This window comes from Oncorhynchus kisutch, linkage group LG15, assembly GCF_002021735.2.
Source record: "Oncorhynchus kisutch isolate 150728-3 linkage group LG15, Okis_V2, whole genome shotgun sequence".
Taxonomy (NCBI): Eukaryota; Metazoa; Chordata; class Actinopteri; order Salmoniformes; family Salmonidae; genus Oncorhynchus; species Oncorhynchus kisutch.
In genome coordinates this window covers 2,589,141-2,603,700 of record NC_034188.2, presented here as the reverse complement: position 1 = coordinate 2,603,700, position 14,560 = coordinate 2,589,141, and the positions used below count along the sequence as shown (strand labels likewise).

General features: G+C 51.1%; 1 protein-coding gene across 1 annotated transcript in view; it reads left to right on the top strand.

Moving 5' to 3' along the window:
- LOC109884644 (vascular endothelial growth factor receptor 3-like) overlaps window positions 1–14,560 on the top strand; it is a 217,013-nt gene that overhangs the window by 128,872 nt on the left and 73,581 nt on the right. The window contains 1 exon segment of the mRNA XM_031789481.1: window positions 11,384–11,520. Within this exon segment, the coding sequence (XP_031645341.1) occupies window positions 11,384–11,520 (137 nt within the window).

Genomic DNA, 14,560 nt, shown 5'->3' with positions numbered 1-14,560 from the left:
CTATCTGGATTTGGGTAAAGGAGAACCTGGAGAGGCTTGGGCGAGGAGCTGCGGGGGGGGCGGAGCTGTTGGCCGAGGTTGAAGTAGCCAGGCGGAAGGCATGGCCAGCCGTTGAGAAATGCTTATTGAAGTTTTCGATAATCATGGATTTATCAGTGGTGACCGTGTTACCTAGCCTCAGTGCAGTGGGCAGCTGGGAGGAGGTGCTCTTGTTCTCCATGGACTTCACAGTGTCCCAGAACTTTTTGGAGTTGGAGCTACAGGATGCAAACTTCTGCCTGAAGAAGCTGGCCTTAGCTTTCCTGACTGACTGCGTGTATTGGTTCCGGACTTCCCTGAACAGTTGCATATCACGGGGACTATTCGATGCTATTGCAGTCCGCCACAGGATGTTTTTGTGCTGGTCGAGGGCAGTCAGGTCTGGGGTGAACCAAGGGCTGTATCTGTTCTTAGTTCTGCATTTTTTGAACGGAGCATGCTTATCTAAAATGGTGAGGAAGTTACTTTTAAAGAATGACCAGGCATCCTCAACTGACGGGATGAGGTCAATGTCCTTCCAGGATACCCGGGCCAGGTCGATTAGAAAGGCCTGCTCACAGAAGTGTTTTAGGGAGCGTTTGACAGTGATGAGGGGTGGTCGTTTGACTGCGGCTCCGTAGCGGATACAGGCAATGAGGCAGTGATCGCTGAGATCCTGGTTGAAGACAGCGGAGGTGTATTTGGAGGGCCAGTTGGTCAGGATGACGTCTATGAGGGTGCCCTTGTTTACAGAGTTAGGGTTGTACCTGGTGGGTTCCTTGATGATTTGTGTGAGATTGAGGGCATCTAGCTTAGATTGTAGGACTGGCGGGGTGTTAAGCATATCCCAGTTTAGGTCACCTAACAGAACAACAGAACTGTCACCCTGTGGTCTGTTAGTCACCCTGTGGTCCATTAGTCACCCTGTGGTCTGTTAGTAGTCCGTTAGTCACCCTGTGGTCTGTTAGTCACCCTGTGGTCTGTTAGTCATCCTGTTGTCTGTTAGTAGTCCGTTAGTCACCCTGTGGTCCGTTAGTCACCCTGTGGTCCGTTAGTCACCCGGTGGTCTCTTAGTAGTCCGTTAGTCACCCTGTGGTCTCTTAGTAGTCCGTTAGTCACCCTGTGGTCCGTTAGTCACCCTGTGGTCCATTAGTCACCCTGTGGTCTGTTAGTCACCCTGTGGTCTGTTAGTAGTCCGTTAGTCACCCTGTGGTCTGTTAGTCACCCTGTGGTCCATTAGTCACCCTGTGGTCTGTTAGTAGTCCGTTAGTCACCCTGTGGTCTGTTAGTCACCCTGTGGTCTGTTAGTCATCCTGTGGTCTGTTAGTAGTCTGTTAGTCACCTTGTGGTCTGTTAGTCATCCTGTGGTCTGTTAGTCACCCTGTGGTCTGTTATTCATCCTGTGGTCTGTTAGTCACCCTGTGATCTGTTAGTCATCCTGTGGTCTGTTAGTCACCCTGTGGTCTGTTAGTCACCCTGTGGTCTGTTAGTAGTCTGTTAGTCACCCTGTGGTCTGTTAGTCACCCTGTGGTCTGTTAGTAGTCTGTTAGTCACCCTGTGGTCTGTTAGTAGTCCGTTAGTCACCCTGTGGTCTGGTAGTCACCCTGTGGTCTGTTAGTCACCCTGTGGTCTGTTAGTAGTCTGTTAGTCATCCTGTGGTCTGTTAGTCATCCTGTGGTCTGTTAGTCACCCTGTGGTCTGTTAGTAGTCTGTTAGTCACCCTGTGGTCTGTTAGTCACCCTGTGGTTTGTTAGTAGTCTGTTAGTCACCCTGTGGTCTGTTAGTCACCCTGTGGTCTGTTAGTAGTCTGTTAGTCACCCTGTGGTCTGTTAGTAGTCTGTTAGTCATCCTGTGGTCTGTTAGTCATCCTGTGGTCTGTTAGTCACCCTGTGGTCTGTTAGTAGTCTGTTAGTCACCCTGTGGTCTGTTAGTCACCCTGTGGTCTGTTAGTAGTCTGTTAGTCACCCTGTGGTCTGTTAGTCACCCTGTGGTCTGTTAGTAGTCCGTTAGTCACCCTGTGGTCTGTTAGTAGTCCGTTAGTCACCCTGTGGTCTGGTAGTCACCCTGTGGTCTGTTAGTCACCCTGTGGTCTGTTAGTAGTCCGTTAGTCACCCTGTGGTCTGTTAGTCACCCTGTGGTCTGTTAGTCACCCTGTGGTCTGTTAGTAGTCTGTTAGTCATCCTGTGGTCTGTTAGTAGTCCGTTAGTCACCCTGTGGTCTGTTAGTCACCCCATGGTCTGTTAGTCACCCTGTGGTCTGTTAGTGACCCTGTGATCTGTTAGTCATCCTGTGGTCTGTTAGTCACCCGGTGGTCTGTTAGTCACCCTGTGGTCTGTTATTAGTCTGTTAGTCATCCTGTGGTCTGTTACTCACCCTGTGGTCTGTTAGTAGTCTGTTAGCCATCCTGTGGTCTGTTAGTATTCCGTTAGTCACCCTGTGGTCTGTTAGTCATCCTGTGGTCTGTTAGTCACCCTGTGGTCTGTTAGTCATCCTGTGGTTTGTTAGTAGTCCGTTAGTCACCCTGTGGTCTGTTAGTCATCCTGTGGTCTGTTGGTAGTCCGTTAGTCATCCTGTGGTCTGTTAGTCACCCTGAGAGACACCCTGTAGTCTGTTAGTCACCCTGTGGTCTCTTAGTAGTCTGTTAGTTACCCTGTGGTCTGTTAGTAGTCCGTTAGTCACCCTGTGGTCTGTTAGTCACCCTGTGGTCTGTTAGTCACCCTGTGGTCTGTTAGTCACCCTGTGGTCTGTTAGTAGTCCGTTAGTCACCCTGTGGTCTGTTAGTAATCCGTTAGTCACCCTGTGGTCCGTTAGTCACCCTGTGGTCTGTTAGTCATCCTGTGGTCTGTTAGTCACCCTGTGGTCCGTTAGTCATCCCATGGTCTGTTAGTCACCCTGTGGTCTGTTAGTAGTCTGTTAGTCACCCTGTGGTCTGTTAGTCACCCTGTGGTCTGTTAGTCACCCTGTGGTCTCTTAGTAGTCCGTTAGTCACCCTGTGGTCTGTTAGTAATCCGTTAGTCACCCTGTGGTCTGGTAGTCATCCTGTGGTCTGTTAGTCATCCTGTGGTCTGTTAGTCACCCTGCGGTCTGTTAGTAATCCATTAGTCACCCTGTGGTCCCTTAGTCATCCTGTGGTCTGTTAGTCACCCTGTGGTCTGTTATTCACCCTGTGGTCTGTTAGTCACCCTGTGGTCTGTTAGTCACCCTGTGGTCTGTTAGTCACCCTGTGGTCTGTTAGTCACCCTGTGGTCTATTAGTCATCCTGTGGTCTGTTAGTAGTCCGTTAGTCACCCTGTGGTCTGTTAGTAATCCGTTAGTCACCCTGTGGTCCGTTAGTCACCCTGTGGTCTGTTAGTCATCCTGTGGTCTGTTAGTCACCCTGTGGTCTGTTATTCACCCTGTGGTCTGTTAGTCACCCTGTGGTCTGTTAGTCACCCTGTAGTCTGTTAGTCACCCTGTGGTCTGTTAGTCACCCTGTTGTCTATTAGTCATCCTGTGGTCTGTTAGTCATTCTGTGGTCTGTTCGTCATCCTGTAGTCTACAGTCACAGTGTCTAGTCTAGGGTCACAGGCTCTAGTCTAGGGTCACAGCCTCTAGTCTAGGGTCACAGCCTCTAGTCCTCTAGCCTCGGGTAACAAGCTCTATTCTAGGGTCACAGCCTCTAGTCTAGGGTCACAGCCTCTAGTCTAGGGTCACAACCTCTAGTCCTCTAGCCCAGGGTAACAGCCTCTAGTCTAGGGTAACAGGCTCTAGTCCTCTAGTCCAGGGTAACAGCATCTAGTGTAGGGTAACAGCCTCTAGTCCTAGTCCTTGAGTCTATGGTAACAGCCTCTAGTCTAGGGTAACAGGCTCTAGTCCTCTAGTCCAGGGTAACAGCATCTAGTCTAGGGTAACAGCCTCTAGTCCTAGTCCTTGAGTCTATGGTAACAGCCTCTAGTCTAGGGTCACAGCCTCTAGTCTAGGGTCACAGCCTCTAGTCATCTAGTCTTGGGTAACAGGCTCTAGTCTAGGGTCACAGCCTCTAGTCCTCTGGTCTAGGGTAACAGGCTCTAGTCTAGGGTAACAGCCTCTAGTCTAGGGTAACAGGCTCTAGTCTAGGGTCACAGCCTCTAGTCCTCTGGTCTAGGGTAACAGGCTCTAGTCTATGGTAATAGCCTCTAGTCTAGGGTCACAGCCTCTAGTCCTCTAGTCTTGGGTAACAGGCTCTAGTCTAGGGTCACAGCCTCTAGTCTAGGGTAACAGCCTCTAGTCCTCTAGTTTTGGGTAACAGGCTCTAGTCTAGGGTCACATACAGTTTGGGGGGAGTGAGGTGGCATTTTGGGGGTGCGTATATTTTGTCTCTGCTGGAGGCTGATCAGAGCCAGATGAACCAACAGCAGTAAATTACAGCTAACAGGCTACAGGATAAGAGGAGAGGAGAGGAGAGGAGAGGAGAGGGGAGGGGAGGAGAGGGGAGGGGAGGGGAGGGGAGAGGAGGAGGAGAGGAGAGGAGAGGAGAGGAGAGGAGAGGAGAGGAGAGGAGAGGAGAGGAGAGGAGAGGAGAGGAGAGGAGAGGAGAGGAGAGGAGAGGAGAGGAGAGGAGAGAGAGGAGAGGAGAGGAGAGGTAGGGGAGATTGGAAAGGTGAGGAGAGGGGAGGAGAGGATGGAGAGGTGAGAGGGAAGGGGAGAGGAGAAGGGAGGAGAGGAGAGGAGGGGGGAGAAGGAGAGATGAGAAGAGGAGAGGAGAGGAGAGGAGAGGTGAGGAGGGGGGAGGGGAGAGGAGAGGAGAGAGAGAAGGGGAGAGGGGAGGAGGGGGGGAGGAGAGGAGGGGAGAGGGGGGGAGGAGAGGAGAGAGAAGGGGAGAGGAGAGGAGGGGGAAGGGAGAGGAGGGGAGACCGAAGGGAGCAGTAAATAGAACTAACAGGCGGCAGGATAAAAGTTGGGACCATGTGGCTCCAATTACCCTGCCGGACCTCATCACCTCGCCCCTTAGGGTGCCATTCGGGACGCAAACAATAACACCCCTCTCCTCACAGCCATGACCTCGTCTCTCATCCTCCTAACAACATAACACCCCTCTCCTCACAGCCATGACCCTCATCCCTCCCTCCTAACATCATAACACCCCCTCTCCTCATACCTGGGGTGATTTATTGTTGAGTTGTTTAACTATTTAGGCTGTGTGTATTTTCTCAGCTCTATCTGTGTATTTGGCCACACACTGCAACCATTGTTTCAGCAGCAGGAACTGGTTGCTCTGAGCTGCTGGGGAAGAACAGAACTATATAAGGAGAGAAAGAGAGAGACAGCTAGAGAGAGAGAGACAGCGAGAGAGAGAGAGACAGCGAGAGAGAGAGAGACAGCTAGAGAGAGAGACAGCGAGAGAGAGAGAGACAGCGAGCGAGAGAGAGACAGCTAGAGAGAGAGACAGCTAGAGAGAGACAGCTAGAGAGAGAGACAGCTAGAGAGAGACAGCGAGAGAGAGACAGCTAGAGAGAGAGACAGCTAGAGAGAGAGACAGCGAGAGAGAGACAGCTAGAGAGAGAGACAGCTAGAGAGAGAGAGAGCAGCTAGAGAGAGAGACAGCTAGAGAGAGAGACAGCGAGAGAGAGACAGCTAGAGAGAGAGACAGCTAGAGAGAGAGACAGCTAGAGAGAGAGAGACAGCTAAAGAGAGAGAGACAGCTAGAGAGAGAGACAGCTAGAGAGAGAGACAGCGCGAGAGAGAGACAGCTAGAGAGAGAGAGACAGGTAGAGAGAGAGACAGCTAGAGAGGGAGACAGCTAGAGAGAGAGACAGCTAGAGAGAGAGAGACAGCTAGAGAGAGAGAGACAGCTAGAGAGGGGGACAGCTAGAGAGGGAGACAGCTGGAGAGAGACAGATAGAGAGAGAGACAGCTAGAGAGAGAGACAGGTAGAGAGAGAGAGACAGCTAGAGAGAGAGAGACAGCTAGAGAGAGAGACAGCTGGAGCGAGACCGATAGAGAGAGAGACAGCTAGAGAGAGAGACAGCTAGAGAGAGAGAGACAGCTAGAGAGAGAGAAACAGCTAGAGAGAGAAACAGCTAGAGAGAGAGACAGCGAGAGAGAGAGACAACTAGAGAGGGAGACAGCTAGAGAGAGAGACAGCGAGAGAGAGACATCTAGAGAGAGAGACAGGTAGAGAGAGAGACAGCTAGAGAGGGAGACAGCTTGAGAGAGAGACAGCTAGAGAGAGAGGCAGCTATAGAGAGAGACAGCTAGAGAGAGAGACAGTTAGAGAGAGAGAGACAGCTAGAGAGAGAGAGAGACAGCTAGAGAGGGAGACAGCTAGAGAGAGAGACAGGTAGAGAGAGATACAGCGAGCAAAATTAGAGACACATATTTCCCTCAGATTACACAGATCCACAAAGAATTAGAAAACAAATCCCATTTTGATAATCTCCCTGTAGGGATTTGATAATCTGATCTGTAGGGAGTAGACTGCTCTGTGGGGGGTAGACTGCTCTGTGGGGGGTAGACTGCTCTGTGGGGGGTAGACTGCTCTGTAGGGAGTAGACTGCTCTGTGGGGGGTAGACTGCTCTGTGGGGGGTAGACTGCTCTGTAGGGAGTAGACTGCTCTGTGGGAGGTAGACTGCTCTGTAGGGAGTAGACTGCTCTGTGGGAGGTAGACTGATCTGTGGGGGGTAGACTGATCTGTGGGGGGTAGACTGCTCTGTGGGGGGGGGTAGACTGCTCTGTGGGGGGTAGACTGATCTGTGGGGGGTAGACTGCTCTGTGGGGGGGGGGGTAGACTGCTCTGTGGGGGGTAGACTGGTCTGTGGGGGGTAGAGGAGAGGAGCACCATATTTGGTAGTAGTTTCACATTTATACATCCGGTGTGAAACATCTGGCTCATTGTTCCATCGGTGGCGCTAGGAGCAAATTCCTAGATTGCAATATTGGGGCGGCAGGTAGCCTAGTGGTTAGAGTGTAGGGGCGGCAGGTAGCCTAGTGGTTAGAGTGTTGGGGCGGCAGGTAGCCTAGTGGTTAGAGTGTAGGGGCGGCAGGTAGCCTAGTGGTTAGAGTGTAGGGGCGGCAGGTAGCCTAGTGGTTAGAGTGTAGGGGCGGCAGGTAGCCTAGTGGTTAGAGTGTTGGGGAGGCAGATAGCCTAGTGGTTAGAGTGTAGGGGAGACAGGTAGCCTAGTGGTTAGAGTGTTGGGGAGGCAGATAGCCTAGTGGTTAGAGTGTAGAGGTGGCAGGTAGCCTAGTGGTTAGAGTGTAGGGTAGGCAGGTAGCCTAGTGGTTAGAGTGTAGGGGTGGCAGGTAGCCTAGTGGTTAGAGTGTAGAGGAGGCAGGTAGCCTAGTGGTTAGAGTGTAGAGGTGGCAGGTAGCCTAGTGGTTAGAGTGTAGAGTTGGCAGGTAGCCTAAATCAAATCAAATCAAATTTATTTATATAGCCCTTCGTACATCAGCTGATATCTCAAAGTGCTGTACAGAAACCCAGCCTAAAACCCCAAACAGCAAGCAATGCAGGTGTAGAAGCACGGTGGCTAGGAAAAACTCCCTAGAAAGGCCAATACCTAGGAAGAAACCTAGAGAGGAACCAGGCTATGTGGGGTGGCCAGTCCTCTTCTGGCTGTGCCGGGTGGAGATTATAACAGAACATGGCCAAGATGTTCAAATGTTCATAAATGACCAGCATGGTCGAATAATAATAAGGCAGAACAGTTGAAACTGGAGCAGCAGCACAGTCAGGTGGAAGTTGAAACCGGAGCAGCAGCATGGCCAGGTGGACTGGGGACAGCAAGGAGTCATCATGTCAGGTAGTCCTGGGGCATGGTCCTAGGGCTCAGGTCAGTTGAAACTGGAACAGCAGCATGGCCAGGTGGACTGGGGACAGCAAGGAGTCATCATGTCAGGTAGTCCTGGGGCATGGTCCTAGGGCTCAGGTCCTCCGAGAGAGAGAAAGAAAGAGAGAAGGAGAGAATTAGAGAACGCACACTTAGATTCACACAGGACACCGAATAGGACAGGAGAAGTACTCCAGATATAACAAACTGACCCCAGCCCCCCGACACATAAACTACTGCAGCATAAATACTGGAGGCTGAGACAGGAGGGGTCAGGAGACACTGTGGCCCCATCCGAGGACACCCCCGGACAGGGCCAAACAGGAAGGATATAACCCCACCCACTTTGCCAAAGCACAGCCCCCACACCACTAGAGGGATATCTTCAACCACCAACTTACCATCCTGAGACAAGGCTGAGTATAGCCCACAAAGATCTCCGCCACGGCACAACCCAAGGGGGGGGGGGCGCCAACCCAGACAGGATGACCACAACAGTGAATCAACCCACTCAGGTGACGCACCCCCTCCAGGGACGGCATGAGAGAGCCCCAGCAAGCCAGTGACTCAGCCCCTGTAATAGGGTTAGAGGCAGAGAATCCCAGTGGAAAGAGGGGAACCGGCCAGGCAGAGACAGCAAGGGCGGTTCGTTGCTCCAGAGCCTTTCCGTTCACCTTCCCACTCCTGGGCCAGACTACACTCAATCATATGACCCACTGAAGAGATGAGTCTTCAGTAAAGACTTAAAGGTTGAGACCGAGTTTGCGTCTCTGACATGGGTAGGCAGACCGTTCCATAAAAATGGAGCTCTATAGGAGAAAGCCCTGCCTCCAGCTGTTTGCTTAGAAATTCTAGGGACAATTAGGAGGCCTGCGTCTTGTGACCGTAGCGTACGTATAGGTATGTACGGCAGGACCAAATCAGAGAGATAGGTAGGAGCAAGCCCATGTAATGCTTTGTAGGTTAGCAGTAAAACCTTGAAATCAGCCCTTGCTTTGACAGGAAGCCAGTGTAGAGAGGCTAGCACTGGAGTAATATGATCAAATTTTTTGGTTCTAGTCAGGATTCTAGCAGCCGTATTTAGCACTAACTGAAGTTTATTTAGTGCTTTATCCGGGTAGCCGGAAAATAGAGCATTGCAGTAGTCTAACCTAGAAGTGACAAAAGCATGGATTAATTTTTCTGCATCATTTTTGGACAGAAAGTTTCTGATTTTTGCAATGTTACGTAGATGGAAAAAAGCTGTCCTCGAAATGGTCTTGATATGTTCTTCAAAAGAGAGATCAGGGTCCAGAGTAACGCCGAGGTCCTTCACAGTTTTATTTGAGACGACTGTACAACCATTAAGATTAATTGTCAGATTCAACAGAAGATCTCTTTGTTTCTTGGGACCTAGAACAAGCATCTCTGTTTTGTCCGAGTTTAATAGTAGAACGTTTGCAGCCATCCACTTCCTTATGTCTGAAACACATGCTTCTAGCGAGGGCAATTTTGGGGCTTCACCATGTTTCATTGAAATGTACAGCTGTGTGTCATCCGCATAGCAGTGAAAGTTTACATTATGTTTTCGAATAACATCCCCAAGAGGTAAAATATATAGTGAAAACAATAGTGGTCCTAAAACGGAACCTTGAGGAACACCGAAATTTACAGTTGATTTGTCAGAGGACAAACCATTCACAGAGACAAACTGATATCTTTCCGACAGATAAGATCTAAACCAGGCCAGAACATGTCCGTGTAGACCAATTTGGGTTTCCAATCTCTCCAAAAGAATGTGGTGATCGATGGTATCAAAAGCAGCACTAAGGTCTAGGAGCACGAGGACAGATGCAGAGCCTCGGTCCGATGCCATTAAAATGTAATTTACCACCTTCACAAGTGCCGTCTCAGTGCTATGATGGGGTCTAAAACCAGACTGAAGCATTTCGTATACATTGCTTGTCTTCAGGAAGGCAGTGAGTTGCTGCGCAACAGCCTTCTCTGCGGCTGCGGGGACTGTGCCAGGGGATTTACACTACTATCTGTACTTACTGGTGCCACAGACGCTGTTTCATCCTTTCCTACACTGAAATTACCCTTGCCTAACGATTGCGACAGCGGCTGCAATTAGAAGGCATCATGTTAATGTTACTACTTAGCTTCGGCTGTTGGAGGTCCTGACGAATCGTGTCCAGATAAAGCGTCCGGAGTGAAAAAGTTGAGGAAAAAATAAATAAATATATGAACGGTAATTAAAAAGTGAAAACCGTAAAGTTGTCAGGTAGCAAAACAGGTTGGCAACAAAACGCACAGCAACTCGAAAACAAGCCTGCAAGTTGTGACCGGAAATGACGTCAGACGTTCACACACGTTCACACACGTCAGACACTGATTGACTCTTCACACAGTTCGCCTAGTGGTTAGAGTGTAGAGGTGGCAGGTAGCCTAGTGGTTAGAGTGTAGAGGACGCAGGTAGCCTAGTGGTTAGAGTGTAGAGGTGGCAGGTAGCCTTGTGGTTAGAGTGGAGGTGCGGCAGGTTGCCTAGTGGTTAGAGTGTAGGGGAGGCAGGTAGCCTAGTGGTAAGAGTGTAGGGGAGGCAGGTAGCCTAGTGGTTAGAGTGTAGAGGACGCAGGTAGCCTAGTGGTTAGAGTGTAGAGGTGGCAGGTAGCCTTGTGGTTAGAGTGGAGGTGCGGCAGGTTGCCTAGTGGTTAGAGTGTAGGGGAGGCAGGTAGCCTAGTGGTAAGAGTGTAGGGGAGGCAGGTAGCCTAGTGGTTAGAGTGTAGAGGGGGCAGGTAGCCTAGTGGTTAGAGTGTAGAGGGGGCAGGTAGCCTAGTGGTTAGAGTGTAGAGGGGGCAGGTAGCCTAGTGGTTAGAGTGTAGAGGGGGCAGGTAGCCTAGTGGTTAGAGTGTAGAGGTGGCAGGTAGCCTAGTGGTTAGAGAGTAGGGGCGGCAGGTTGCCTAGTGGTTAGAGTGTAGGGGCGGCAGGTTGCCTAGTGGTTAGAGTGTAGGGGCGGCAGGTTGCCTAGTGGTTAGAGTGTAGAGGTGGCAGGTAGCCTAGTGGTTAGAGTGTAGGGGCGGCAGGTAGCCTTGTGGTTAGAGTGTAGAGGGGGCAGGTAGCCTAGTGGTAAGAGAGTAGGGGAGGCAGGTAGCCTAGTGGTTAGAGTGTAGAGGGGGCAGGTAGCCTTGTGGTTAGAGTGTAGGGGCGACAGGTAGCCTAGTGGTTAGAGTGTTGGACTTATAACCGAAAGATCGAATCCCAGAGCTGACAAGGTACAAATCTGTCGTTCTGCCCCTGAACAAGGCAGTTAACCCACTGTTCCTAGGCCGTCATTGGAAACAAGAATTTGTTCTTTTTAACTGACTTTAAATAAAATAAAATAAAAATATATATATATGCTGTTACATTGTTTATACACAGAGGAGAATATAGGAGATTAGTATTTTATTAATCCCAAAGGGTTGTATGGGAAGACTTTTGTTCCAGCCAAGCGGTAACACAAACGATCACGATCAACTGATTGTCTTTCTTCTAAACGTGTATATTGTATATGATCTTTGTCGTTGTCCTCTGACTGCCTTGACTGTCTCCATTCCTCCAGATTTGGAGCAGCCTTTCCTCAGGAGAAACAGAGGAAGCAACGGTGACCTGGAGACCATCTTCATATCAAGATCCTCCACTCACATCACAGTACCGTGTCTAGTCACTGTGCCCGACCTCAACGTCACACTTTATCTGGTTGGTACCTTCACTTCTGTCTCTTTCTGTCTGTCTCTGTCTGTCTGTCTGTCTCTGTCTGTCTGTCTGTCTCTGTCTGTCTGTCTCTGTCTGTCTGTCTGTCTGTCTGTCTGTCTCTCTCTCAGTGCATGCTGGGAGTGTTTTGTAGTTGAGAGGCCATGTGTTTTCTTGATTCTGTCTTTGGTATTTTCTTTACATTTTTTGGTGGAGTTTAGCAGTACCCACAGTTTTTGTTCAAAGTTAGGGTGGGAGTGGACAGAGTTTTAGTTTCCTGGGGTTTGAACAATGATGGCGATGGCTTCACAGCGGAGGAGACGCTGTCGATACGGGTTCCTGAAAATGGAGTTAAGGTGGAAGAGGTTCTGCTCGCGGTCGGTGAACAGGTAGAAGCTGAAGTTCTGTAACCAGAATGAACAAAGCTGTGGTTGTGTTCATGAAAAGAGTACATTTTATGGCTGACTGCTAGTGGAATATTTGTAAGGGATGTGTTGTTGCCAATTTCTCCTTTTTCGACTCCTTCGACAAGGGTAGTAGTTGTGACCCGTTCATTACAAATGATCAGGAAAGAGCTGAGTCGTTTTGGTTTGACTGTGTTGTAATTAGGTTTGTCCTGATTGATTGATTGATTGGATGTTCTGGTCCTGAGGCTTCAGTGTGTTAGTAGAACAGGTTAGTGAACTCAGCCCCAGGACCTGCTGGATGAGGGGACTGAGGCTTCAGTGTGTTAGTAGAACAGGTTAGTGAACTCAGGACCAGGACCAGCTGGATGAGGGGACTGAGGCTTCAGTGTGTTAGTAGAACAGGTTAGTGAACTCAGCCCCAAGACCAGCTGGATGAAGGGACTGAGGCTTCAGTGTGTTAGTAGAACAGGTTAGTGAACTCAGCCCCAGGACCTGCTGGATGAGGGGACTGAGACTTCAGTGTGTTAGTAGAACAGGTTAGTGAACTCAGCCCCAGGACCTGCTGGATGAGGGGACTGAGGCTTCAGTGTGTTAGTAGAACAGGTTAGTGAACTCAGCCCCGGGACCAGCTGGATGAGGGGACTGAGGCTTCAGTGTGTTAGTAGAACAGGTTAGTGAACTCAGCCCCAGGACCTGCTGGATGAGGGGACTGAGGCTTCAGTGTGTTAGTAGAACAGGTTAGTGAACTCAGCCCCAGGACCTGCTGGATGAGGGGACTGAGGCTTCAGTGTGTTAGTAGAACAGGTTAGTGAACTCAGCCCCAGGACCTGCTGGATGAGGGGACTGAGACTTCAGTGTGTTAGTAGAACACGTTAGTGAACTCAGCCCCAGGACCAGCTGGATGAGGGTCCTGAGGCTTCAGTGTGTTAGTAGAACAGGTTAGTGAACTCAGCCCCAGGACCAGCTGGATGAGGGGACTGAGGCTTCAGTGTGTTAGTAGAACAGGTCTGTGAACTCAGCCCCAGGACCAGCTGGATGAGGGGACTCTTTTCTTTGCTCAGCTCTTGGCATTGCAGGGCGCTCTCTCTCTCTCTCTCTCGCTCTCTCTCTTCTCTTCTCTTCTCTTTTCACCAATCACCGTCCATTCTCTTTATTTTCCCAATAGTCATCCTCTTCATCCATTAACACTCTCCTTATCCCCCTCTCCCCTCTCATCCCTCTCTCCTCATCCCCCTCTCATCCCTCTCTCCTCTCCTCATCCCCCTCTCCACTCTCATCCCTCTCTCCTCTCTCCCCTCTCATCCCACTCTCCCTTCTCATCCCCCCTTCCCCTCTCATCCCTCTCTCCTCATCCCTCTCTCCCCTCTCATCCCTCTCTCCCCTCTCATCCCACTCTCCCTTCTCATCCCCCCTTCCCCTCTCATCCCTCTCTCCTCATCCCTCTCTCCCCTCTCATCCCTCTCTCCCCTCTCATCCCACTCTCCCCTCTCATCCCCTCTTCCCCTCTCATTGCTCTCTCCTCATCCCCCTCTCATTCCTCTCTCCTCTCCTCATCCCTCTCTCCCCTCTCATCCCTCTATCCCCTTTCATCCCCATCTCCCTTCTCATCCCCCTCCCCCCTCTCATTATTCTCTCCTCATCCCAGATACTCCCCTCTCATCCCCCTCTCCCCTCTCATCCCCCACCCCCCTCATCCCCCTCCCCCCTCTCATCCCTCTCTCCCCTCTCGTCCTCCTCTCCCCTCTCATCCCCCTCCCCCCTCTCATCCCTCGCTCCCCTCTCGTCCCCCACTAATTTCTCTCTCCTTGACCCCCTCTCCTCTCATCTCTCTCTCCTCTCCTCATCCCCTTCTCCCCTCTCATTCACCTCTCCTCATCCCCCTCTCCTCTCATCCTCCTCTCCTCTCATCCCTCTCTCCCCTCTCATCCCTCTCATCCCCCTCTCCACTCTCATTCCTCTCTCCTCGTCCCCTCTCCTCTCATCCCTCTCTCCCCTCTCATTCCACTCTCCCCTCTCATTCCTCTCTCCTCTCATCCCTCTCTCCCCTCTCATTCCACTCTCCCCTCTCATTCCTCTCTCCTCGTCCCCCTCTCCTCTCATCCCTCTCCCCTCTTATCCCCCTCTCATCCTTCTCTTCCCTCTCATCCCTCTCTCCTCTCCTCGTCCCCCTCTCCTCTCATCCCTCTCTCCCCTCTCATTCCACTCTCCCCTCTCATTCCTCTCTCCTCTCATCCCTCTCTCCCCTCTCATTCCACTCTCCCCTCTCATTCCTCTCTCCTCGTCCCCCTCTCCTCTCATCCCTCTCCCCTCTTATCCCCCTCTCATCCTTCTCTTCCCTCTCATCCCTCTCTCCTCTCCTCGTCCCCCTCTCCTCTCATCCCTCTCTCCCCTCTCATTCCACTCTCCCCTCTCATTCCTCTCTCCTCTCATCCCTCTCTCCCCTCTCATTCCACTCTCCCCTCTCATTCCTCTCTCCTCGTCCCCCTCTCCTCTCATCCCTCTCTCCCCTCTTATCCCCCTCTCATCCTTCTCTTCCCTCTCATCCCTCTCTCCTCTCCTCGTCCCCCTCTCCTCTCATCCATCTCTCCCCTCTCATCCCTCTCTTCCCTCTCATCCCTCTCTCCCCTCTCATTCCAATC